The 27623-nt window shown below is 51.1% G+C and overlaps 1 protein-coding gene across 2 annotated transcripts; it reads left to right on the forward strand.

Annotated features, from left to right (window-relative positions):
• The first annotated feature begins 2886 nt into the window (after positions 1 to 2886).
• LOC116947483 (phosphatidylinositol 4,5-bisphosphate 3-kinase catalytic subunit gamma isoform-like) lies at positions 2887 to 23883 on the forward strand. Of its 2 annotated transcripts, XM_032963285.2 has the most exons (13): positions 2887 to 3592; positions 4603 to 4690; positions 8054 to 9388; positions 9926 to 10574; positions 12330 to 12395; positions 13892 to 14117; positions 15574 to 15668; positions 16443 to 16589; positions 17077 to 17167; positions 18216 to 18340; positions 18510 to 18621; positions 19851 to 20005; positions 21175 to 23883. In XM_032963285.2, the coding sequence occupies exons 3-13, from the start codon at positions 8112 to 8114 to the stop codon at positions 21433 to 21435; spliced, it is 3204 nt and encodes a 1067-aa protein (XP_032819176.2). In that variant the 5' UTR covers positions 2887 to 3592; positions 4603 to 4690; positions 8054 to 8111; the 3' UTR covers positions 21436 to 23883. The 2 variants fall into 2 exon arrangements, with proteins under 2 accessions (XP_032819176.2, XP_032819175.2); XM_032963284.2 differs by lacking the exon at positions 2887 to 3592 and having other exon boundaries at positions 3743 to 4690.
• The last annotated feature ends 3740 nt before the right edge of the window (positions 23884 to 27623 follow it).

Below are 27623 nucleotides of genomic sequence, written 5' to 3' on the forward strand. Positions count from 1 at the left end.
AGCTCTCCGATGCGCGTTCAGATTATCCCTCCACGTGCAAGGGAGCTTCGTCAGGAATTGAAGCTTCCCAGTTCCTGAACCGAATATAAGTTCTGAAAATAAGCTCCCAGCACTTGGTGTGACATGGCATGCACTAACAACACGAGGGCACCCTATGGCTTTACAGCTTTCCGATGTCCTTTTTTAGATAGTGCCACGTGTTCGCCGTTTTTCGACCTTTTGCTCTTAGTTCCTGAACCGAATTTAGTATAGTATTCGCGAAAAGGCAGGAGCGCTAGCTCTATGGCACAACCGCAAGAAACTTGGGCAGTAAAACCACTTCGAATACTACAATAGCCCTCCCTTTATCCCCTTCGTGATGAGATTAATTATTGTATGTAACTTGCTGACCCGCCCATACTGGACATCTGTGAAAAGAAGATCCATAGATCATCAACCAGGTGAAGTGTTAACTTGTGTTCGCCGACTCTCTGAGTTGCATTACATTTCAACATTTTGTTAAGTTTGATATCTCAGCTTCCTTGTCACATTTCTCTCTCTCACTCAACCCCTCTTTGAATTTATCCCCTCCCCCTCTATATAATGCCTCGTCACAGAGGCATGTTTCTCTCATTCACCTAAGGACGATCGCTTGTTGTTGCGATCGAAACGTCGTGATCTATATTATTTATTTTCCTATCTACGTGACTTTACCGAAAGAACCTCGGAGTATGAAATCCTGCATTCACGAAAGCTTCTAATCAAGATGTGCAAGTGCTATATATAGATTGGGGTCAGGCTAGGTCCAATTTCTTCGAGGCACTTTCTGCAAAATAAATTTTCGTGTAGCGTTTTTTTTTAATCACCGCACTTTCTAAATCGTGCTTTATTTATGCCTGGGTTTGCGAGAGTCAAGTAGCAGTGGATTGAACATGGCTGGCAAAATCGTTTGGTAGCTTGAGGAGGGACTTAAGGAAGAGCGGATGGGTTTGAGTCCATACCTGCTATTCAACGCGCTTCAGAATCACAATCGGGGTATGGATGTATACTGGAGGAATCCGATGCGCTATACAGATTTTTTTTCACAGATACCCATCACCACCATCAACCTCGCTGCGTGTTTGTTTATGCACAATCCATTGCGCATGCTGTCCGGTATTTCCATGCTCCCGTGCTTCGGAGCTATTATTAACACTCGCAGAGGTACCAACTGGTGGCCCCGCAGGGAATTTCCCAACTGTCAGCTGGTTGGGCACCACGTCATCACGTACAGACCCATCGATTGAAATTGATGATTGTATTCCGATGTGAGGATCGATTGATTACGGGGTACCTCAGGACTACTCCCACACAGCAGCCCCCCCCCCCCCGCTCTCAACCTCTCCAGCAAGGAGTGGGGCCCCCCTCAACAGGGTTCAGGACTGCCTCGCCAACCTCCACCGATGGAGGCAGAAGAGCAAGCCCTGCCATGTGCCTCTGGGCTGGAGCAAACCAAGGCCGTAATTATTTATATTGGGGGGGGGGACATATCCCCCCCAATAATCAAATATGCTCAAAATGTCCCCCCCCTCCCAATATATTGCTTTAAAAATAAAAATTGCTATGCTATGTATATAAAAATAACAATTTGTTAAACCTTGGCCACAATATCTGGACTTGTCTTCATATAACAATGCATAGATTTCTGTTTATATGATTGTGGTTATGGTTGTACTTTATGAATCCTTATTCTCTGCCATTACATACAATGAAACAAGAAAAGATAAAAGAGCAATGTAACAAATACAATCCACTCTTAGACATGATGGTAAAACAATCAATAAAAAGTACATCCCATGTGTTAGTGCATTTTTTTATATTTTAGGCAGGAAATGGCAGGAAATTAGTTTTCAAATTTAGATTTTTTACGGGGGGGGGGGACCCCAGACCCCCTGGAAGATTTGGTCCCCCTCAATGTTGACTCCATGGCTACGGCCTTGGAGCAAACCCACGCAAAACCACATCCCTCGAAGTCTGCCCAATACACAAACTCAGTGCAGGGGCCTCCCAACCCTCGACACAGCAGGATCGGAAGCAACCGCTCGGCTTATGGACCTTTGCTTTCGCTCAATAAAGACTGCTCTAATTGTAAACGTTGTCGTGCGTTTACTCTCCAACACACTAGGGTGTGCTGAGCGAGTAACTAATTGTCGTGTTTTTGTTACTAATTGGCTGTGTCGGGTGGTGGCGGGTTTCACGACACATTTATCTCTACGCGATCTAACCCAAAAACAAAAAAACGTGTGGATCACATTGCTTGCGAAAGCATCCTACGTGTTTAACCTTTGCGAGGTTCGTGCATTTGTCTGCGGGCTTTGTTGGCTAATGTTCGTTTAAGCTCACGGAAGGTAAGGAGATGCTGGAGTACAAAACGAGACGGACAAGGGGCCGTACATATATGACGTCACGCACCTGGGGGGGGGGGGGGTTGAAAAATGTGACGTCACATCAAAATGCGCAACTTTATATTAATGTAGACAACGCGTTCTACTTAATTAAATAGACTATTTTAAATAAATGCTTTCTCCTCCAACGTCAGAGTGCAGCGACACATTAAACACGCAACTACAATGACAATAGTTTAAAGTGATTTGAAGCATGCTTTATTTTAAAAATGGAAATATGGTTTTGGGGGTGGGGGGGGGGCAGAGCTTTGTGACGTCATATTTGAGGAGGGGGGGGGGGTCAAAAATCGTCCAAAATCGGCTGTACGCCGTGTGAATCCGTAAAACTCAATTTCCCCTGTCCAAGAACACGGGCTGAGTCCACAATAAATTGACAGCTGCGATGCAGACGAAGCAAAATCAGGCCGAGCACGCAGGCGAGGCGCGACGCTCCACGGATAAGCACCCGCGACAAACAACCCCGAACGAGGCAGGCGATACAAACGAGCTGGCACAAGCACTTTACAAGCGAAACAAAAGAACTGCCCTTGCTTGAAACCTTGAACGGCCGTGAGACGGAGGCGTGACGCCACCCCCCCACCCACCACCACCTCCCCCACTGCGAACGCGGTCAGCGCTCGCTGCGCTACGAACCCGGCGACCCGAGTTCGATCCCCACACCCGACCCCTCGCACGCTCACAGCCACCAACACCGGTGACGACTATCTCCAAACCGGTTCCGGGCGTCGCCTAAGTCGACTCAGCCTCAAACGAGCACCTGGTGCGATGCGTAAATATCGCCACTGGAGAGACAAAGGCGGCCGGGCGTGGTTGTTGGTGGTGGTGCCGCCAGCCGCCACCCCATCCCCTGAGTGTGCCCGTACCGGCCTTCGCAAACAGCGCTTGTGCCGACAGTCAGCTAAGGCTACACGGGCGATCTTTGTATTTGCCCCCCCCCCCCCACGTACAAGGAAGTCGCTTCCCATTCAAATGAAGTGGGCTTGGCGGAAAGTTCGTAACTCTGCAAACTTCCCGCAACAACTCTCGACGCGCCACGGGAACGTGAGAGTCGAACACGGATCCTCTGGGCATCGACCGGGGGTCACTTCCCACCCCCCACCACCACCAACCCAAACCCCCTCCACCGCCACCCACGTGTTCGTCTCTCGCTGGGCATCACCACCCGCAAGGTACGACGACTCTTCCGATGCGCGGTCGTTGTGGAAGTGCGCGTGGGACATTGACATTGGCTCGAGGGTTGGCTCCCCTTGTCTTCCGATATTGATGTTGCGAGAAGATTTTCAGGGAGATCGGGGGCGGGGCGGGGCGGGGCGGGGGGGGTTGTGAGTAAGTAAGGACTTGTTAGTAAGTAAGGAGTTGTGAGTAAGTAAGGAGTTGTTAGTAAGTAAGGAGTTGTTAGTAAGTAAAGGACTTGTCCCTTGCTTTTTGTTCGACGCGCGTGCGGCGATGGCGAGTGTCGAATTGCGAACCGCGTTGTGTGATCGGCATCGCTCTCGCTGAAGGTGTCGATGCCTTCAGGAAAGTCGTGTGCTCTCTACGCAACTGCGCACAATTCTGAGTCACTTTTTACTGCTTAGCGCTTACTTATTGCCAATTATTGACTTAGACTATTGTCCTCTCATCTCATACAGTCCCTGCCACATAATAATATGGTACACAGTGGCAGTGGGGGTCGCAAAATGCCGATTTCTTACTAATGATCCGATCTAAATCGCTAATTTCGATCGGATCATTGGGGGGGGTGGGACGTGCCACCCTACCCCCCCACTGGCTCCGCCAGTGAGACCGTGGGTCCGTAACTTACACCTGACTACAGCCTTTCACGTTAATTTCCTGGTTCACACTGGAGACAAAAAAATAACCACTCCCAACACATTCCTCGTGTAACAGCAGGGGAAGAAAATTTAAAAAGGACAAGACGACGTTTTGGGCAATGGCCCTTCTTCACAGTGCCGTGAGCAAGCGTCATCGCCCGAAACGTCGCCGATTGCTTACTCGCTTAACTCCCACACGTTTGTCATTCACACCGTGGCCTTAAAAAAAGGGCATACGGTGTAATGGACTGTCTCTGTGCTGTGAAAAGGGGTAATTGCACGAAACGTGGCACATATTCTAAAAGGCCGCAGTGTTATTTGACAACTTGTTTCGTAAGTTTTTTGTGTTTTTCACCACTGTCAAGTTGCAGCAGCCAGGAGCAAGTAATCTGCTTTGCGCTGACCGTCACTCTACAAGGCTGAACACGTCGTTCCTTTATAAACAAACAACAGGTAATGTAATGATTCTCATGGCTATGTGTGTGTGTGATTTTTGTGGGTTGTTTAAGGGGCCGTCCAGTCACGCGATTTTCACGGCGTCACAAAAAGTCAGACCCCCCCCCCCTCTCAAATATGACGTCACAAAGCTCTGCCCCCAACCCCCTCCCAAAATACAACATGCTTCAAATCGCTTTAAACTATTGTCATTGTAGTGCGTATTTAATGTGCCGCTGCACTCTGATGTTGTAGGAGTAAACATGTATTAAAAAGTCTATTTCATTAAGTAGAACGTGTTGTCTATATTTATTAAAAGTTGCGCATTTTGATGTGACGTCACATTTCTCAAACCCCCCCCCCCCCCATCGTCACACATCGTCACAAATGTCTGACCCCCCCCCCCCTAGGTGCGTGACGTCATTTACGGACGGCCCCTTTGTTGAGTGTTCGCCTTTTGGCGTTGTTCTTTGGTTTGACACTGGCGAGACGAGGCCAATCAGTTTCAAAGACAATGCATATATTATCAGAGCAAACTTTCACCACAAGGACTGTGTGTGGTTAATGCGAACATGATTCCTTGCAAAAAAAGGTTTCTATTTGGTATTGGAATATCTGAACTGTTTTGTTGCCAGAAAGGGTAAAAACGTATTCTTCTCGATTTAAAGCTTTCGTGACTGCAATGATTCATCTTCTTTGGTTCTTTTGGTAAAGTCACGTAGAATGAGAATAAAATAATAAATTGATAAAATAAAATAACACAATAATATTCTCACGACGTTTCGGCCACAACACAAGCGGCCTTCATCAGGTGAAGGGGCGAGACTGTCTGGTAGGACAGACTGTCTGGTAGGACAGTCTCGTCCCTTCACCTGATGAAGGCCGCTTGTGTTGTGGCCGAAACGTCGTGAGAATATTATTGTGTTATTTTATTTTATCAATTTATTATTTTATTCTCATTCTACGTGACTTTACCGAAAGAACCAAAGAAGATGAAACGTATTCTTGTTTTATTTTTGTTGCAGTTGCTGTGTTTACTGTATCGTATTTACCACTCCAGTTTCGGAGACTCTTACGTCGTACAGACTACGCTCTTGTTTCAACAACCATGCGTATGACGATCGCCTGACTGATGCAGCCTTTAGACCAGGTGAATAGCACCCACCTTGAGCCAGATCGCATCGCGTTATTACTGTAGTTATTAATAATAATAAAATGTATCAACGTGCAGTAGACTCGTTGTTCAAGGTTGTATTTATGTAGTGTATAATGTACCGCATGTAATATTTTTTGACACTGAAATCAAGGATAGCTACTTTTCTTTTTTGGCACGCGCACGGTGCTGATCGCCGAACTTGGGGTGGCGATTTGGCCCAAGATGGGCCCTGGACCGCCAGGTAATGTTGGAAGCCGAATAATCGCGCTGCATGTAAAACTTTGTTGACACCGGGTACACGTTTATGTAGGTGCGTTTTACTTTCCGGAGTAGTCGTATAATCCGAAGCATCCGGGGAATACTTTGGCTATAAAAAATATACAGGGGTGGTCAATTTAAAGACACATATTTACCACTTCTCAACAGCTTAGTGGATGTTGTGGCTTCTCATCTTGCACAGGAGAGTGTTAAAATATTTAATACTCTATGTATATTGACATTGGTGGGAGACTTGTGGAGGCTTTGAAATATCATGTTGTGCTCGTTATAAGTCATCCCAATTATCTTTGCGGGATATCTCGTTAATGGAACAACTCATTGTGAGTAGTTAGAGGCACACAATGTCGCATGCAACGCGTGGCTTATTATCTCGTTTAAGTCTTTGAATACGGGTGTATTCAATCTAGATTCGAAGTTTTAATCTAGATTTGAATTTTTCGTGACTGCAGGGATCCACATACTCTTTGGTTATTTCGATAAAGTCACGTAGGTATAAAATAAAATAAATAAAATCACGACGTTTCGGGCGCAACACAAGTGCCCGTCATGAGGTGGGACAACCACAGCTATAAACAATTGTTGAAGTGGGCAAAAGGGGCTGCTTGTAACAAGAGGCCGTATAAATAGCCTCTTGAAAGAACCAAAGCGTTACGGGTGTATTGTTTTGCCGGTGAAGCTTTATTTTGCATGCGAGGCAGACACTTTACATTCGTGAATCAGTGTTTCGGAAGATGCAGGACCCGACTTTATTTCATAAAACACTCAGGGTTAATGTTCAGACCCTGAGATCCCGGGCTTTGAATGTAAACATTCCGCGCGCAACATTTTTCTGACAAAAACAAAAGCCATCCCTGGATGCGTCGTGTGAGCCCAGTCCGCACTTTCCCGTAGAGATTTCACTACAACTGAGCATCTCGCATTGCAGTGTCTTTTCTTACTCCCTTGGGGTACATTCTGTACATGTTTGCGTCCATGTTGTGTGTGTGTTTCCGTGTATCTGTGCTGGCCAGGTCAGGTTTGACAAGCGAGGTCTCATTCACAATCAATGCCCCGATACTCACTTTGAATCTCCATAAATAATTCCACATTACACAAACCCTAAAAAAAATGTACTTACACTGGCTACCCACGCTATAAGAATACACTTCGAAATAATATTATTAACATTGAAAGCAATACACAACCTTACATCAGAAACCTCATACACGTGAAGCAAAACGACAGATCACTTCTGCTGCTCAACGCAAGCACTCCTCCCCCAACCACCCAAAACCAAACACACAACCAATGGGGGTTTGGACAGATCTTTCTCTTTTACAGCACCACACCTCTGGAACACCCTCCCAGGGGCAATCCGCACACTCGACTCCATCACCACATTCACAGTCGCAACTCAACAACACAGCTCTCTGTTCGCTTGTGATTATTTGAGCATTGGCTTATTTTTACACGTAGCACTTTGTGGAAGCTGCCTGGTCTATCGCTCCACGTGTAGCCCCAGGTTTCTTAGACCACACTTATGCCCTTCGTTCTCTGTGCTTCAGAAATGTAAACCCATTTATAGAAACACCGACATCGCTGACTTGAAAAACTCAAGATGAACTGCCTACGGTGCATTCTGGCTTTAACCAGCCTGCATCGTGTGAGGATCTCAGAGTCCTGCAAATAATTGAGAATAGTCCCTAAGCTCCTCTGGCAGGTGGGGTCGCATTGGCTGGGTCACGTAGCCTGCGTACTCGGGCACCGCATGCTTCAAGCTTCTTCTGTTTAGTTCACATAGTTGGGCTAGAGAAGAGATAGACTGATATGATGCAATAGCAATAGCTGACGATGGGTGGACTTGCTGATGACTGGTACCAGTGTTATCAAGATTGGCCTCGCTGGAGGAGGCTCACGAAGGGCGCTACTTGGCCGCGTTAAACAGAACATCGCTATTTTGTACGTAGTGTGCTTGCAGTTGTTGCCACGAAGCCATCGTCTCGTCACCGCTTGGACTCCGGCAAGATGAACGACAGATTCGACGATCGTTTCTCCACCGTACAGACAATCACAGTGGAGTTCGTGCTGCCTTTCAAGGTGAGCGGGCAGCAGAGCATCACCAGGGATGTGCAGGGCACGCTGAGCGTCGACCAGGTCTGGAACTCGTTCTGGTCCGACGTCATGACGTGCACCATGGACAGCGAGTGCTACGTGATCATCACCGCCCCGCCGGACTCGTACGCCCTGTACTACGAGGCGGAGGGGCGCACGTACGAGATCTACGACCGGCAGCAGATCTTCCAGACGCTCGATTGCGTGCGCCGCTGGGGCACGCGCGGCTTCTCGCCCGGCCGGATCCTCGTCCGCGAGCGGCCCAAGCCCACGCCGCGCGGCCAGAGGTTCCAGGAGGAGCTGGACTACCTGATCGGCGCCAAGGTGGAGGCGCTGTGCCTCGCCGGCGACGACGAGCTCGAGTTCACGCGCCGGAAGCTGGCGGCGGTGCGCGCCGCTGAGCTGGAGCGGCGCGACCCCTTCGCGTACGCGCTCGAGCCGTGGGTCGCCTCGCAGCCGCCGGCCGCCTACCTGGAGGAGCGCATCGCCAAGAACGGCGGCCTCCTCGACATCACGCTGCACTTGGCCTCCCGCCAGCAGAGCATCCAAGTGTCGCCCAAGGACTCGCCCCGCGAGATCGCCCTGGGGTTCTTCAGCGGCGTCTATGGCCACAACGAGCTGCTGCGGCACAGCGAGCCCGAGCACGCCGAGTGCTTCGTGTTCAAGGTGTGCGGCCGCGACGAGTACATCCAGGGCCCGTACCCCATCGTCGACTTCGTCTGGGTCCGCCGCTGCGTCAAGAAGAACGAGAAGATCCACCTGGCGGTGGCGCAGCTGCAGGACGTGGCGGCCGAGGAGACGGAGGACGACTGGCCGCTGCTGGACAACTGCGATGGGGCGACGGGCACCACGGAGGAGCTGAGCCTGTGGAGGAGCGACGCGGGGCAGCTGTGCACGCTCTCGCTCTGGGACTGCAACCGATTCCTCCGGGTAAACGTGCGGGGCATCGAGTTCCCGCCGGGCGTCGCTCCGTGCCCGCAGGGGGGCGGCGGCGGCGGCGGGGGGGGGGACGCCGAGGTGTACGTGCAGGCCGGCGTCTACCACGGCAAGGTGCGGCTGGCGTCCGTGATGACGTCCAAGCGGCCCCTGCAGGAGGAGATCGTCTGGGGCGACTGGCTCGAGTTCGGCATCCGCATGAAGGACCTGCCGCTGGGGGCGTGCCTCAACCTGTCGCTCTACAGCGTCCGCAGGTGGGCAGGGATGAGTGTGCCCTTCTCTTCGTCGCGTCGGACCGGTCTCGTCGACGGCAGGCAGGCCGCGGAGTTTTGGTGTGCCGCCTCTGTCTGCGGCATTTGTTTCGCCCGTTCCGTTGAGATCTCCCGGCAACTAGAGCAGCCCAACGTGTAGTCCGCTCTTAGCTGTCAAATGTCGGTGTGAGGGTGTGCATCCCCCCCCCCCCCCGCCTCACAGTATTATCAGGTCAGCCAACCAGTTAACTCGGTAAATCTTCTTATATCCTGCACATATTAGCATGGTTGGCTACGTACGGTGCGAAAGCAGCTCTACATGAATACGCACGTATATAGAGCCAGTAACCATGTTTGCTGTTCCTCAGTGCACTGTTGTCAAAATCTGCGTTTGCATTCAGCATTCAGTCAGTCATGCTGTGATCGCCGTTGGTGAGCCGTATTCAAAAGTCACCACTTGACGATTTCCGTCCGCCGGCTCAAAGAAACAAGCGACCACAAAAAAAAAACTGACGAGATGCAATTTTCTGCCAACCTCAGGTCGGGCCTACTGCCTTCGGGCAGCCGCAGCTTGGAGGCCCGTCTGCTCCACTACGTGAACATGACGCTGATCGACCACCGCTCACTGCTTCGCCAGGGCGAGTTCGTGCTGTACATGTGGCCCCTCCAGCAGGGGCAGAGGGCGCCCGACCCCAGCGCCCTGCCGTCGGGCGCCAATCCCGAGCAGGAGCGCGCGGCCGTCGTGAGCGTCCTCCTCGACACGTACGACTGCCCCGTGGCGCTGCCGCGCTCCCAGGCCGGCGTCTTCCACATGCCCGAGAGGGCCAAGCGGTTCTTTGCGGAGGGCAGCGTCCAGGACGAGTTCCTCAAGCACCTGGTGAACGTCGACCCGCTGAGCCCCGTGGAGGCGCCGGAGCTGGCGCTGCTGTGGCAGATGCGGGACTCGCTGTCCCGCACGGCGCAGTCGCTGCCCCGGCTGCTCCGCGCCGTCGACTGGGGCAGCCTGGAGTGCGTGCGGGAGACGCACGGCTTCCTGCAGCACTGGAGCATGACGGACTTCGACCTGAGCATCGCCATGGAGCTGCTCGACGGCAACTTTGTGGACGGGTTCGTGCGCCGCATGGCGGTCGAACGGCTCGCCGCCTCCGGCAACGACGAGATCCTGCTCTTCCTGCTGCAGCTCGTGCAGGTGAGAGGGAGGGCGTGGATTGGAATGTTGGCCATTTAAATTTTAAGGGGTGTAAGGGTTAGCACACTGGACTTGCCTGGCACAGTTTGAATCGAAACTATTCACTTATTTTTGTTTGACCAGGTGAGGCCCACTGAGCTCTATAGCTCTTTTTCAGAAGCGACCTGGCCAACGAAATTGGCTTATCACGTGGACATTTATAGCAGCCAAATTCCCCTTAAACGCACGTTTATAAATGTGGAGGGTAAAAGCGGACGACCCAGAGAAAAAGCCACACCACCATGGGGAGAATAAACTCACAGCTACTTCTCCACCCAGCAGAACATGCAAACTCTACATATTCAGGCGTCAGAGTTGGAATCGAACCCATGAACCCTCCTGCACACCATGTGAGGGAGTTAACATCTTTCCACCGCTGGATTTGAGACGACGGGACAAGTTGATGAAATCCCGCCCAGCAGTTTACACTGCAGTTAGTCACTCGATCGGCAGATTCTGTGCGGTGTGGGTATCTTCCAAGACGTCTGCCCAGCGTGGACGAGTTGAGAGAGAGAAAAAACTAAACCCTCAGGAGAGGTTCTCAAGAGCTCTCTCGAGTGGACGCTCGGCAGTGACGTAGACAAAGTGCCAGGTCACTTTATCCACCAGCACTGAGGCACTCGTTTGAAATACAGCAGCCACCCACGGTTCAAACCGGGTGTTTCTCGGGCGTAGCGAGTTGGTGGTCTCGGACGAGTCACCAATGACTGCACTGTTACTAATAAGTTTGTGTTTTTCCCTTCATAAGAAGCGGACACCACAGAGCTATCTCTGACGGCCGTTCCAGTGACCTTTGATCCTAAAAAGTAGAGCGGCAGCAACTTCCCACTCACTCTGCATACGAGAGTCATGTTCATCGCATGGTAGGCAAACCAATATATTTTCATTCTCAGCAGATGGAGGTAGGCCATATCAAGTGCAGAACGAAATTTAGATATGGCAGCATTTTTATGTATTATCATCCCAGACTGTATTCGTAAGATTTCAGCTGCGTATGACCAGGGTGCAATTAATTGATGGTCGCAGGTCACCAAAAAACTGGTCAAATTAAAAAAACCCACGATATTTAATTTTGATTTTCACTTCACTCGCCATGTCATAGCAATGGGACTCCCTGCCCAGCTAATTATGCCTGGTCCCCCTCTGTGTCTCTGCTTTAAAGTCTCTCCTGAAACCTTTCCTTTTCAACCGTGATTTTAGAATCCCTGAATATCTCTCATTCCCTTTGCTCGGTACCTCCTGTGTACCACTGCACACATTTAAGTTGTTGTTTAAGTAAATTTTTATTAATTATGCAGATGATACCGTTTAGCCGGTCGCTCAAGGGATCTCGGTGGTGTCACCGCACGATCACAGCAGCAACAACAACAAAGCCAACAACATCGATTCTCTTGTGGAGTTTGCGGTACAGACAGGGTCCTTAAGGAATATCGCTCAACCACGATGAGGATGCATTCACTGTGAATGCTCAGTTAGGAGCTAGTAGGTGCGGGCCGAGAGACCGATCGAATTGTGGACCTCAACAGTAGTTCCACGCGACGTCGTCTTCCACGGAGAAAGCGACAATCAGCATCTTCATTTACCCTGAAGAAATCCGACGGGCTGTGAAGCTGTTTATCACGCAGTGTCTTTTGGTGGGCGTCACTGCTGCTGGGTCGTTACTTTTGTGGCGTGCGCTCCCTTACACGCCTATGCCGCTTGCTTCTTTGTCCCCAGGCACTCAAGTTTGAGCCGTACCACGACAGCCCACTTGCCCGCTTCCTCATACAGAGGGCGCTGAGGGTAGGTGCGGCACGGCACGCCTTTTTGCATGACAGTGTGTGTTTGTGAGTGTGTGTGACTGTGTGTGCGTGCTTCGGGAGCGGTAGTCCAGCGGTTATCGCACCGTGCTACGAACCCGGCCACCCGAGTTCAATTGCCACTCACGGCCAACGCCGGTGAAGGTTATCTGAACCGGTCCCGGGCCTCCCCTAGGTCGATTCAGCCTCAAATGATTTCCTGATGCGGTGTGTAAAGATCGTCACTGGGGGGACAAAGGCGGCCGGGCGTGGTGCTGGCCACCTCCCTCCTTGTGTGCTGTGCCAGCCTTCATAGGTGCTGCTCGTTAACAGCACTTGCCCCGACAGTGTGTTCAGGCTATACGGGGGATCTTTGTGTGTGTGCGGGGACCTGGGTCTGCCCCATGACCTCCTGTTCAGCGAGCCTTAGACACTTCACATGGCCTCATCGTGCACCTAGCCCAGACATGGGCAAAGTAGGGCCCCCAGGCCGTATACGGCCCGTTGGGCTTTTTAATCCGGCCCGCCGAACTTGTCCAAATATTATTATTAAATTAAATTTTACCTTTCTCCTGTAATGCCCCCATTTCCCCATTAGATGGCGCACTTTGACCGGGAGTTATGACATGTTTTTGTATTGTTCATGTTCGTGCAATTTGTTAAATTGCCTTGCAAATAAATGCTTTGCTACCTGTTAAAGGCCAAATCCTTTCATGTAATGATTTTTACATGTCACTTATATTAGTTCACACAAACACTCCATCCATCTGTTCCTGGCACGGCCCCTCTGTCAAATTTTAGAACCCATTGTGGCCCGCGAGTCAAAAAATTTGCCCACCCCTGACCTAGCCTGACATCACCGCCACTCGGTGGCGAACGGCAGCTTTTTTTAATTTGTAGATCCTTGCAGAAAGGTCTGGCAGACACAGTTCCCACCAGCGAGCTCCTCCGGCAGGCGAGGCTTACATTGGCTAGGTCATTTGAAGACCCCGTGCCCAGGCACCACAACGCCCAAGCAGCTTTTATTTCGGCTAAACTGGCGCAGCACGAGCTAGTGAATATATGGAGTTAATGTGGTATGGGAGGATTTGGAGCTGAGTGGACTTGTCGAAGACTGAAATCGGCATTGTCAAAATCGGAGGAGGCTTGTGAAGGATGCCGCTGGGCAATCAGAGGCAGTCGGTCAATCAGCAACTACAGGGTCGGAGGGGCGACGCTCGCAAACGTGAGCAGTGTCTCAAAACGCAACGATCTAAATCGGCAAGGACTACACAAAGTCATGTTGTCCGCACGTTGATTTTTTTATGTTTTCCAATTTTATAACCCGCGCCAACCCGCAGATAATGTCGGAAAACATTTTTTTACCACCACCCCTCCCTCCTTAGACGCAACTCCGTGTCCGCTGAACACGCACCACCTCCGATTACCCCGGTTGGCTAGGTACGGCGCAAAAGAAGTTCTCATTGTCACCCCCTGTCTACCCCTCTCGTCCGCCGCTAGAGCAAACGCCTGGGCCACTTCTTCTTCTGGTTCCTGCGCAGCGAGATCGCCGTGTGCGCCCAGTCGCGAACGCGCTTCGCCGTGCTGCTCGAGGCATACCTGCGGGGCTGCGGGCGCGCCACGCTGCACAACTTCGTGCAGCAGGTGAAGCTCATCGACAGCCTCCGCATCGTCGGCGACAAGATGCAGCTGCTGCTCGGCAACTTGTACAACGTTCCGCCTAACGGTGCGCCGATAGCGCCCTGCCCACCCCCCTGTGTGTGTGTGTGTGTGGAGCGGTGGCGTAGCGGTCAGCGCTACGCTGCGATTCCCGCTCACGGCAAACACCCGGGGACTATTATATGAACCGGTACTGGGCCTCCTCCCCTAGGTCGACTCAGCCTCAAATGAGTACCTGGTGCGGTGTGTAAAAACATCGCCACTGGGGAGACAAAGGCGGTCGGGCGTGGTGCTGGCCACCCACCCCCCTCGTGTACCGTTTCGGCCTTCATAGGTGCTGCTCGCTAACAGCACTTGCCCCTACAGTCTGTTAAGGCTATATGGGGGAATCTTTGTGTCTATCTTTGTGTCTATGTGTGTTACGTACGCGCGTGCACTTGCACATTTGTGCGTGTGTGTGGGGTGCCACGGTGGTGAGATATTAACTGTCTCACCCGGTCTACAGGAGGTCGTGGGTTCGATCTCGACCCTGACCCCTGTATATTTGGAGTTTACGTGTTCTTCTCGTGGTTGCTTGAATTTTTCGCCAGTTCCTCCGGTTTTTTCCTCCAGATTTAGGATAAACGTGTTTAGGGTTTTTGGCTGCGATCAATTTCCACAAAAGCGTCTTTGATGAGCTATCATTTGTGATATCCAGTTCGCTTCTGCAAAATAAGCTGCATGGCTCAATTGGCCTTAACTGGTAAAATAAAAGGTTCAGTTTAGTGCCTTTGTACGTACACACGTGCGCTTACACATGTGCGTGTGTACGCACTTCTGTATGCGTGCGTTCGTGTATACTGTTGGCCCTGAGCGGAAATTGTAACTTGGGTCGCCGGGTTAGGAGAGCGGTGGTGCGGAAGTTAGCGCCGCACTGCGCTGCGCTACGAACCTGGCGGAGACCCGAGATTGATTCCCACTCACAGCCAACACCACCCAGGTCAGCTCAGCCTCAAATGGGTACCTGGAATGATGGCCACCCACCCACCTCGTGTGCTGTGCCGGCCTTCATAGGTGCTGCTACTCGCTTACGATGAGCCAACAGCCTGTTAACGACTGTACGGGGGGACCTTTGTCTTTGTACATTCTACAAGGGTCTAGCCCATGCATGTGCATGCGTGTGTGCGATTATTTGTGCTCGAGAATGCGTCGTGCACGTGCGCTTTGCGCTTTGCGCGTCTATTCGTGTTCGAACACGTGCATGCCCGTGTACTTGTACGCAAGTACACGGGCACGCAACTTGCTCCAAACTGAACATCTGTGGAAAAAAAAGAGTCGTAGCTCATCGGATTCCTCCAGGCTAAATGCATTTATGTTGAACTTCTTTCCCACCGTACGTAGCCAACCGCGCTAATGAATCAAGATTCGGATTCTGCGCGCGCGCGAACGTCTGCTTGTGCACGCCTGTGCGTGTTTACGCGTGTCGCTCTCCCACCCCCACCAATCCCCCCCAACCGCCGTCTCTTCCCGTCGACTCTCCGTAGCGGCCTCCGAGCTCCAGGACAATCTGGAACGGGTCGTGATCCCCGGCGTCTTCCAGCTGCCGTACGACCCGTGCGTGCGCGCCGGCACCATCGTAGTACGTGCCTCGCCCGCTCCACTCCGCCACGCCGCGCCACCAACGGACAATAGATTCACACTTCGGAGGCGGTTGAGTGGGTGGCACGGGGAGGGGGGGAGAGGCAGATGCCACCGCGTTACTCCGCCGAAATAAACCATCACGTCACATATTTCGATTTTCACCGGGATCGAACCCTTCGACCTCCTGCTGTGTGATTCAAAAATAGAGTAAAACATTTATATTCAGTTTGATTAGCATCCAGTAGTGCCGTGACATCATCTTCCCAAAACCATTCTCTGAGACAACGTGGTGCACTGCTTGCTGCAAGCTCGGCCCCAAACGAGTACCTGGTGCGGTGTGTAAACATCGCCACTGGGGAGACAAAGGCGGTCGGGCGTGGTGCTGGCCACCCACCCCTTCGTGTGCCGCGCCGGCCTTCATTGACGCTTGCCACAACTATACGGGGGATTTCGATTTAAAGCTTTCGTGACTGCAGGGAATCATCTTCTTTGGTTCTTTCGGTAAAGTCACGTAGAATGAGAATAAAATAATCAAATAAAAATAAGACAATAAAATTCTCACGACGTTTCGGCCACAACACAAGCGGCCTTCTTCAGGTGAAAGAACAGAACTGTCGGGACGACAGTGCTGTCGCTTGTGTTGTGGCCGAAACGTCGTGAGAATTTGATCGTCTTATTTTTATTTTATTATTTTATACGGGGGATCTTTGTATTTTCGTGAAGCGCGTGCATGGCACGCTCTGCGTGACGTTGCGCCGTCTGGGCCTTTCAGATAGAAAAGTGTAAAGTTCTGGCGAGCAAGAAGAAGCCGCTGTGGCTGGAATTTCACCGGGCGGATTCCACGTCGCTGGACGATTCGAACGTGAAGTTGATCTTCAAGAACGGCGACGACCTGCGCCAGGACATGCTCATCCTGCAGGTGGGAGCCGACGCCTGTCCCTCCGCACGCGTCACGCAACTCAAACCTTTTGATGATGTTGATGGTAATGATGATGTTGATGATGTTGGTGGTGGTGATGGTGATGTTGCTGATGCTGTTGCTGACGATGTTGCTGATGATGATGTTGCTGATGCTGGTCATGTTGGTGATGATGATGATGATGGTGGTGATGTTGCTGATGCTGTTGATGATGTTGGTGATGATGGTGATGTTGCTGATGCTATTGATGACGATGTTGCTGATGATGATGTTGTTGATGCTGTTGATGATAATGTTGGTGATGATGTTTCTGATGCTGTTGATGATGTTAGTGATGATGGTGATGTTGCTGATGCTCTTGATGATGTTGGTGATGTTGCTGATGCTGTTGATGATGATGTGGATGATGATGATGGTGATGTTGCTGATGCTATTGATGACGATGTTGCTGATGATGATATTGCTGATGTTATGTGTGTGTGCACAGACCTTAAACATCATGGACTCCATTTGGGACAGCGAGGGCCTGGACCTCTGCCTCCTTCCTTACGGCTGCATCGCCACGGGCTACAACACAGGTGTGACCATATGATTCCTATTGGTGCCCCGCAGCCATATGGCCCAGATTTATCAATCAACAAATCACCCACAATGCACTCGATCTTCATTAGACGTTCCAATTTAATTGGGGTTTAGCTCGGATGATTACTTGGCATCTAATGGTTCGACGTCATCAGAAATGTCACCGTTGCATCTGCGACAGGTCTCCAGACGACTGTAAGGCTCAGTTCGAGGGGGAAGACGGCTGTGGTGGCACTTTGTGGACACGTCGCCCCGTCTCGATGCGCAAACTCTAGCAGCACATATAGTGCCCTTCAATTGGCGGTCGACGTTCGAAGAACCCCAACCCTCGGAGGAATGGCGACGTCTTCCTGGTCACCCCCCCTCCCCCCCCCCCCCCCCCAGTGAACCGTGGTTCAAACAAATCACTCGAGACGCCGGTGTATGGCAGCCAAGAGCAGTTTATGCGAACGCTGTTCCAAGAGGTCCCACGTTTGGCGCGACGGTCCTTCCCTGACATGCGTGATGAATTAATTAATTACTTGGATGGAAGGCCGCCTGGGCTTTGGCCGCGGGGTGCTTAGGAGATGGGAGTGCAGCAGTGGATCCTTGGATCTGTCAGTGTGGCACTTTTCACGGTTCTTGCAGGCGTTCCGCTTTCTCGGTCAGGAATCGGTTTAACTTCCCAATCTAGGAGCCTCCGGGGAAAGAGCGGCAGGCACCGGAAGGGACGCGCCTGAGAAGAAGTCCGCCGACCGAGGAAATGAAGCTCTGAGCTCAGCTCATGTTGAGGTGCTTGGTGGATTGTTATGTCATAGGGGCCACGAGGGATGGTGATGGATTGGGGAGGCCTTCAACCAGGCAGTGGATTGATCATGGCTGATGACTGTGATAATGATCGATGATGAATTCTGCACGCGCTGTCCCGCTTCCGGGAGGCGCCTCGACTCCTAGGTACAGCGGAATAAGCCGAGCCGACAAATGACGCCCCGCGCCGTCCGCCCGTTACCCACAAGGCAACCCTCACGCGGCACCCGCGGATGGGCGTGGTGGTGCCTCCCACAGGTGTCATCGAGGTGGTGCCCAACGCTCACACCGTCGCGAGCATCCAGGTGGAGAAAGGCGGCATCCCACGGAACGAAGGGTACCTCAAGACGTGGCTCGACGAGCAGATGCCGCTCGCAGGACAGGTGCGGGGTCACGGTGTCGTGTGGTGGGGGGAGGGGGCTGATGGGGAGCAGACACTGGGCGAAGCACGGAGGCACACGCGGGTGTCAGCGATGCGACGCCAACAGCGCACTCGGGAATAGAATCATCTGGCCCTGAGACGTGTCGCGCGTTGTTTTGTCGCGAGAGCAGAACCTGCAGGCGGTGGAGAAGTTCATGCACTCGTGCGCGGGTTACTGCATGGCCACGTACGTGCTGGGCATCGGGGACCGGCACAACGAAAACATCATGATCACCAAGAACGGTGAGGGATGCCCGCTTGGGCAGTGGCGGTGAGGTTGGCAATGGCCAAACTCGGAAGTTGCCGAGGCTGACACCGCTCGAATCCTGGCTTCGATCAGCCACCCCATGGTTAAACCGGTTGTGTAAGTGTAGTGAGTTGATGGTCTCTGCGCGATCAGTGATAACTGTGCAAACAAAAAACCCATACAATCTGTTTTTTGCTTAATTCAGCATACTCCAGCTCTGGGGACTATAAAATGTACTTTCGAAGAACACTATTTGTAGGGCATATAAAAGTTAGGCTCATCGCGTGGATAAGAAATGCCAACTGAAGGGATATAAGTACTCTACGACGTGATCTTCCAGGGCCATCCTCTGACACGTGGTCTTAGCCCAGTCACGACAAAATTCCAGCTGAGAAAACGTATTTTTTTATAATTGAGTAAAAAAAAAATTACCCAATGTAAGTAAACTACGCAATTCATGACATCGATCGATCAGCTATAGCGATGGGGTTCGCCTCTGTCGGCTGTCGGTATCACGAGCGTAAGGATCGATCTTTGTACTTGAGTCGGCGAAATGTTTTGGAGGGCGGAGCAGTGGCAGGAGCCTTCACCGACCGCCGTGGCGCTGTGTGAGCAATCGCAACGATCGTTCGGCCGGCTCTGGCTGGCCCTGCGCAGGCGGTGCAAGTGCACCAAGGCCCATGGGCTGATAGGGCCCCCAGGCACCAGGTCACGATAATGGGAGGCGAAATTAGAAGAGGTGGGGGGGAGGAGGAGGCGTTCCCTGCACCAGTGGTCATGCCAAGCACGCCATGCCACCGGGTCTCTATGTAAGTGTGTGGGTCTCCTAAGAGTCTATGGATCTGTGTGAGTATATGGGCCTCTATGATTCTATGGATCTGTGTGAGTCTGTGGGTCTCTGTGAGTCCTATATATCTGTGTGAGTATGTGGGTTTCTATACGAGTCTATGGATCTGTGTGTGTATATGGGTCTCCATGAAAATCTGTGGGTCTCTCTATGTATCTATGGGTCTCGATTTGAGTCTATGGGTTCCGTTTGTGCAACAGGCCCCAGGCACCGGGCTACAAAGATTTGGGGATGGACATTGGGCACATGGGGGAACCCCACTTCATTCTACTGCACCTGGGCTCGTGCTGTAACCACGCTCAGCCACTGATCGTGGAGGAGAGAGCAGGGGGGAGGGTAATCACACACCGCGTGTGTCTGTGCCGGGTCCCCGCGCAGGAAACCTCTTCCACATCGACTTTGGCCACATCCTGGGCAACATCAAGAAGTTCTGGGGCGTCAGTCGCGAGCGTGTGCCCTTCGTGCTGACGCCCGACTTCCTGTGCATCCTGGGCGCACACAAAAACAAAAACCTCTACTTCCAGCGCTTCGTGGTGAGCGGCTGCTGCTACCCGCGACGCGTGGGGGCGGCGGCACCGCCGACCTCGCGGCAGCGGCTTCTGGCTGATCGTTGAACAAAGGCGGTCACCCGCATCGTGCGGTGCTTTCAGATGCGCTCCTTTTTGTTTTTTCATTGGGGGAAATTGTGCACAGTTAGCCGCGTCGGACCTTAGCGCACCTAATCGGCGTAATCGTTGGTTCTATGGCCGTCTGGAACGCTCTTCCTTTCCCTATAGTAGGAAGCCACTGGGAGCTATGCACTTTTAAATCATCAAGATTGGCAACTCGTTCCTCTAGAACTGCTCTTTGTGTTTAGTTTGTTGTCCTTCCCCGGCAACTCCGATTAGCACGGTTGGCTACGTACGGTGCGAAAGAAGTTCAACATACGTACATACTGTCGCTTGCGACCGGTTAGAAAACCCGCAGGCCCGCCCTGGTTATTACTGTGCTGTGCGAGAACGGTTAACGTTCAGTACGCGCCGAGTGCTTCACAGTGGACGTCAAAGATGCCCTCCGACTTCATTTGGGAACGGGCTGGGCCATTGCGTGCAGGCGTCACGGTCGAAATCTGTCCAAATTCGAAATGAGTTTACGCACAGCGGCAATCATCACCCCCCCCCCCCCCCCGCCCTATTGGCAGACTCGTGACCGATTGCAGGCCAGGCGCTGGGTCACCTTGTGCCACACAGGGACAGCTGCTGCTGGGGGTTGCCCTTTAATAGTTTTGCGATGAGCTGTGCGATTCCACGTCGCTTATCGCGTGTAAATGCGCTCTCTGAGACGCCCCGGATTCAAGCGTGTTCTCTTTAAAAGCGAATTACCACTGTCGGCACTGTCAGCGTCGGATTTATCGTTTGGCAACTGCTGGTGGCACCATTGGGTAAATATGCGGACGTCGAATAAGAGCTTGAGTTTGTCAACAGAAGAGGATGGAGCGGTTAAATCGTTTGGGGCATCTTCATCCAGCACTCGATTGACCAAGTGCCCAATGACGATGATTATAATGATGACGACGATGATTTTACGCCATAAGGCAACCGCATAAACAGTCGCCGGAACTGACACGGAGACAGAAGCAACGGATTGATCTTTTGCCTCTAAACCTCTGACGCCCGCCCCCCCCCCCCCCAACCGCCGCGCCCCCCCACACCGCCCCAAACAGGACACGTGCTGCCGCGCGTACCTGGCCCTGCGTCGCCACAAGAACCTGCTCATCACGCTCTTCAACATGATGGCGACGACGGGGATGCCCGAGGTGACCCCGCGCGACATCGAGCACATGCGCGAGGCTCTCGTGGTTAGGGCGACCGAGGCCGACGCCGAGGCGCACATCCGCAGCGAGATCGAGCACTGCATCGACAAGGGCTGGACCGTGCAGGTGAACTGGTGGATGCACCTCTTGGCGAGCCGCAAGACCACCTAGTGGCGCCCCGCCCCGGGGATCAACGAGCGGTGCGCGGTGGGCAGCGATTAAACCATTTTTAAAAAAACACTATCAATGATTTTTTTTAAAAATTTGACAACGTGTTGAGGAAGGCGCCCGCCGAGCTATTTAGTTATTTTTCAGAAGACACCTGGCCATCGCTTGTGATAGCTCAACGTAGTGGTTTACCGTCACGTGGAAACCTAGCGCAGCCAACATGCTCCAGACGCGTGCTGTTGATTCTGAATGTGGTGGGGACCCGGAGAAAACTCGCGCGACCATGGGGAGAACACGCACATTCCAAATATCAGCAGGTGTCGGGGTAGTGATCAAAATCCATGACTTCCTGTATACCCGGCGAGGTAGTTAACATCTCTTAGCCACCGTGGCGGCTGGGTCTGTCCAGGACAGCGGCCGCCTCGAGCGTTCCTCTCCCAATGACTCTGAGGTGCCGATTGGTCACATGCCAAGGGTTTAATTCTCGACGTGACTGCTGGTCAGCATGGTCACTCGAGTTTTACCGCCGATGTGGAAAATCCGAAGAGGTTTTCACGACCGATATTATCCATGATACAGGGTCTTTTTTGGGTTAGATCACGTAAAAATATAAACGTGTCGTTCAACCCGCCACCACCCGAACACAGCCAACTAGTAAGGTTTGTCACGTAAACAGAACGTGGCCAATTCGTTACTAGTACAGCACACCGGTGTGTTGGAGTGTAAATCCACAAAATTTACAATTTGAGTACGACGTTTCGCCAGTAATTACAACGAGCATTATCAGGCGACAGCCAGGTTTGTGGAGACAACTTCCTGATTCGTTCCCAGATAGATTGATCGATGTGATGTCGTTTTTTACGTGACAAACCTTACCAATTGGCTGCGTCGGGTGGTGGCGGGTTTAACGACACATTTATATTTAACCCAAAAAAAAACCTCTATTGTGGATGTGGAAAATGTTTCTCCACAAATCTCGCAATGGCTGTGGTTGGATACGAGTCACGTGGCACCCCTGTTCTATTCTCCGAGCAAACCCGGAGAAAACTCTACATAAACTACGTCATCCAGTGGGTTGTAGGAAGTGGTAGAAAGTGCTGTACAACAATTTCCCCGCACTGCCCTCTGCTGCCCACAACGCACGTACGTGTGTTGAACTGCTTTCGCACCGCACGTAGCCCACCCTGCTAATCGGGAGGGGTGGGGGAAAGGAGAACGAACTAACTACAAAAAACAGTTGTAAAGAAATGCAGCCTTGGATCAGCCCATAACACGTGTTGTGCAAGGCGATCGTCAATCCAAGCACTTGTCCAGGCTCAAAACCAGTTGCGCTTCCGATAGCTCGTGATATCGGAGGCATTCCGGGTTCCTTTGATCGTAGACAAACTTTAAATATATTAAGTTTTTATATATATAGTCTCTAGGAAAACATAGATATTAGATATTTATTCTCACAAGGTGTTTTAGCTGATTGAATAGTATCAGTGCCAGGTTACAACTGAGCAATCGTTGCTGGGCCCGGCAAAGGGATGGGAGCAGTGGCAAGGTGAAGCCACCTCGGAGATTCTCTGTCCTGACATATTGACCTTTGATCTCTGCCCCCTTCCAGCCAGTCGTCATAATCATCGTATAATACCCGTACGCCAATTCTCGTTTTAGAGTGATTATAATTTTTGTCCAGGTAAATTTCCAGTGAGTCTCAGGACTCTTTCGCTTGTGTCTTGTTGGTTATGTTTGGTCAGTTTTTGTTTTCGTTGTTGTAGCATTTCCCACCTGTGTTTGGATTTTGGAGAGCTCTCGATACACGAGGGAAATCAGAGGCGACGTAGTACACCTCAGCCTCCGAGCCTCGTACGCAACGGAGATCTTGGTTACGGGAATTCGTGTGGCACGCCACGTCCATTCCGCATTACTCTTGTTAACTGGTTTTACGAAATCTGCACTGTCGGTAATGTCGAGTACACAGAATCTAACTTTTATAAACCTGTTCATAGCAATATAGGGTACGATGTATGTATGTCGAACTTCTTTCACACTGTGTGTTACCGACCATGCTAATCTGCGGTGCGGGGGAAGAACAGCAAACTAAACACAAAAATACGTATAATTATTACGAATAGGCCAATTGTGTACTCTAGTGGTAGTGCCTTATGCTGATAATCTCGACTCCAAGCCAGCCGAGCAGGGTGCCACAAGATATCGAGTGGGAAATGAAGTCTCCAGTGCACACGTGGACCTCTACCGGGGCACTTATCCTCGGCAGACTTGCCGAGTAACGCCAAAGCGAGTGGGTACCCGTTGAATGATCGTCATCGATGTTACGTGCCAGGGTGCCGAGTGTGTAGAGCGGGCACGCGAGACTCGAGAGGGAAATTGGTTTGTCTTTCGAATAAAAAGTGCACGGCCTTTATTATTGTGAAATAATACCGCGTACGTGTCATATCAATCACACTGTCGTCGACGTTTGTTCATTCGGTTAGAGGTATATTATTATACGTGTGTGTGTGTGTGGTAAACAGGTGCTTGTACCCTGGGTGACGTGCCTTTACGTGTGCGGCGCTAAAGGGCACGCTGGATATGTCCACGCCGTTAACGCCGCCGCGTATTCCTTTCTGCTGCTGCTGCTGTTGTTAAATTACCTTTTTGTCTTCGCATCCCGAATAACAACGGCTGCGGTCGAACGACAGGGACGCCACAAAGCAGCGCGGCGCCCGCAACGGCAGTGCCTCGCTAGAGCAACGGCAACTGAAACGGTGTCTCGCGCGCGTCGAAGAGGCTCCTTCGTGTTCGAGACATCTCGGACACCGGAGAGACGAGTAATTAAGCGGACGAGGGATGGCACCCCCCCACCACCCCGCTCCCCACCCCGTTCGGGGTGGCTTGAAGGAACAAAGGTGGCTGGGAGTTGAGGGTGAGCTGCCTCTGATTAATAATGAAACCCGGGTTTTTTTATTTCTTTCTCAGAGCTCATTTAAAAGCATTCGCGTTTGACCCCAGAGCTCGTCGCGTCCCAGGGGCTGTACAGATTAATAACTGCGGTTTTTCATTTTCGCTTTTCGGAGGCATCATTATTTTATTTTAGGTCTTAGGTTTTTTTTCATTTGCAAGTCGCTGACTGTCGTGAGTGGGCAGGGTTGGCACACCTCGAGTTCGGGTTTTTATACTTCTTGGGTAAAAAAATTAAACCCCCGCGGTGTCTTAAAACGATTGTATGTTCCGCTGTAAGCTTGCTATTAATGACACGCCTTGAAATAGAAGTTGCGACTAAAATATTAACCCGAGAATAATGATAGGTGGGTTAACACAAACAAATCTACTTCTAGCGACAGCAAACCGCTATACAGACGTCGATGTTAACACACGCGCCGAATGCTTTCTACGAATGTATCGCCTTGCACTGTGGCACAAACAGGGTCGTTTTTGTGTTTTTATCGTGGGCTCCAACTCCGAAACAGGAATGTGCACCACACCGGCCGGGTGACAATCCATCCGATGGGATTGGTTCGTGCTCGCACGATGCCCGCGTCGCATCGTGCCCGCGCGAGAGTTGGTTATTTACAATTCGTCCCGGCTACGTTAAAATCATATACGGCAATTTTTTTATATATACATATGTATATTTAGGCAATTTGTAAATTTTGGCCAAATGATGGGGAATTAGACAAAAATAACACAAACGAGAATTTTAAAAAGATATATATTCATTCCATCTAATTGCAACTCTTGAATAGTGACAAGGCATCCATTGCCCGTGGCGGCTCGGGACTCCTCACTTGCCTGTTGGACACGCAGGCCTCGTTAACAGTCTTGTGGCATGTTTTTTTATTGCAGCATTCACTGGATTATGGAGACACTCCAGAAGGTGTCAAAATGGTTACACAAATCTAATCGCACGCGCGCACACACATCTACCGGATTAGAAGACAAAACCACCAACTTTATACTGCAATCTGGTTTTCATATTCTTTGGGTCTTTCGGTAAAGTCAAGTAGATATCTACAGTCACGAAAGCTTTAAGTCAAGATGCAATCTGGTTTGTTCATTTTTTACTGCCATCCCCCCCTCCCTCCATGTCTCCATCACAATTGAGAAATCACAATATATATGTTTCAGCGATTTTGTCAGGATGTGAATTGGTCCGTCCTTCTTACGTCTCATTAGCGTGGTACAGCTAGCTAGCTGGCTGTGCTTTGTCCAAGCTAAAGGTTCGTGCTGTTCCGTGTGCTGCAATATGATTGTGCTCGGATTTCGCAAATGCCACTCCACGCGGAGCCATTCACTGTCATAAACCTTTCCACGTGTACCAATTTTTCTCCCTTTAAGTGAGAGATTTCGGTGATTTTACTGTGCACAAAGACACCTCAATGTTGCGTTGAACAGACTTTCGGGGGCAAGTTCTGTTCGCGAGCGCCTATAGAGGTCGGCACGTTACACGAGGGGACCAGGGCTACACCTGGCCGCCTTTGTCTCCCTCGTGACGATGTTTACACACCGTACCACGCACAGATGCCCCTCGAGTTACGAAAGGGATGCGCTCTTCTGTAAATGCGCGTCAAACGAAATTTCGTGAATGGGAATGGTTTTTCCCATTGAATTAATCATTATTAGGGATGTCAGTCCAACTCGACTCCTTAGGGGCCGTACATGACGTCACGCGATTTTGGAGGATTTTGACCCCCCCCCCCCTTCGTCACACGACGTCACAAAAAGTCAGACCCCCCCTCAAATATGACGTCACAAAGCTCGCCCCCCCAAAATAAAACATGCCTCAAATCGCTTTAAACTATTTTCACTGTAGTGTGTATTTAATGCGGCGCTGAACTCTGACGTTGTAGGAGAAAACATGTATTAAAAAGTCTATTTAATTAAGTAGAACGTGTTGTCTATATTTATTTAAAGTTGCGCATTTTGATGTGACGTCACATTTCTCAAACCCCCCCCCCCCCTTCGTCACACATCGTCACAAATGTCTAACCCCCCCCCCCCCCATAGTTGCGTGACGTCATTTATGGACAGCCCCTTACCTAAACATATACACCTCTATCAATTATCACAGCACAAAGCTAACAATAACGAACATAAATGTAAAACATATTTACTCGTAATAAATATTAATATCTAACTATTGCCAATAGTTTATTCTTAATTTATTGATAAATAATTGACTTATTAGCGGCAGTTTCGTTGAGTGTATTTTTTTTCTTCAATGCATGTCGCCGACTGTGACGTGAATTATCAACATTGCCGCTGCAACAAACACAAATGTAGGAACGGAGAAAAAGGAAACGTGTGAAACCGGTGCAATGGAGCATTGTTGGAACGATTCAGACTTTGGAATTATGCCCGAGTCATAAAGATAGCAACGCACGGGTCAGGAAACAAACACAAATTAGAGATACCGTATCGACCAGTTAAGGAAATGCACAATTTTACCTTCAATAAGATATTTCACCTGGAAATCCCTTGACACGGAACATCACGTGCGCAAGGATGGTCTGGGTGTGGGGGTGTGTGGGGGTGTGTGTGGGTGTGTGGGTGTTTGGGGGTGTGGATGTGTGGGGGTGTGGGTGTGTGGGGGTGTGGGGGTGTGGGTGTGTGGGGGTGTGGGTGTGTGGGTGTTCTGTGGGTGTTCTGTGGGGAGCGGTGGTGTAGTGGTTAGCGCTACGCTGCGGTACAAACCCGGTGACCCGGGGTTCGATTCTCGCTCACGGCCAACACCGGTGACGATTATCTGAACCGGTCTTGGGCCTCCCCTTGGTCGACTCAGCCTCAAATGAGTACCTCGTGCGGTGTGTAAGCATCGTCACTGGGGAGACAAAGGCGGTCGGGCGTGGTGCTGGCCACCCACCCCCTCGTGTACCGTTCCGGCCTTCATAGGTGCTCGCTAACAGCGCTTGCCCCAACAGTCTGTTAAGGCTACACGGGGGATCTTTGTTCTGTGGGGAGCGGTGGTGTAGCGGTTAGACCGTTGCGCTACGAACCTGGCGACAAGGATTCGATTCCCGCTCACGGCCAGCACCACCAGCGTGCCACCCACCCCCGAGTGTGCCGTGTGGGCCTTCATAACTGCTACTCGCTAACAGCACAGGGGGTGTTGTGTATCTATAGTGCCTTTTTCCAAAAAAATAATATTAAAAATAATTCTGCCATTAAAAAAAGTAATCGATGAATAAATAAATAAACACCCTCAA

This window comes from Petromyzon marinus, chromosome 30 (genome assembly GCF_048934315.1).
Source record: "Petromyzon marinus isolate PM22_M1 ecotype Great Lakes invasive population chromosome 30, UKy_Petmar_22M1.pri1.0, whole genome shotgun sequence".
NCBI lineage: Eukaryota > Metazoa > Chordata > Hyperoartia > Petromyzontiformes > Petromyzontidae > Petromyzon > Petromyzon marinus.

Bases quoted from the DNA above. Each gene is read 5' to 3' on its own strand.
- LOC116947483 (XM_032963285.2), top strand. From the start codon at position 8,112: ATGAACGACAGATTCGACGATCGTTTCTCCACCGTACAGACAATCACA. The intron at 15,669-16,442 runs GTACGTGCCTCG...TGGGCCTTTCAG, and splicing joins TGCGCGCCGGCACCATCGTA to ATAGAAAAGTGTAAAGTTCT. The intron at 17,168-18,215 runs GTGTGACCATAT...TGCCTCCCACAG, and splicing joins CGCCACGGGCTACAACACAG to GTGTCATCGAGGTGGTGCCC.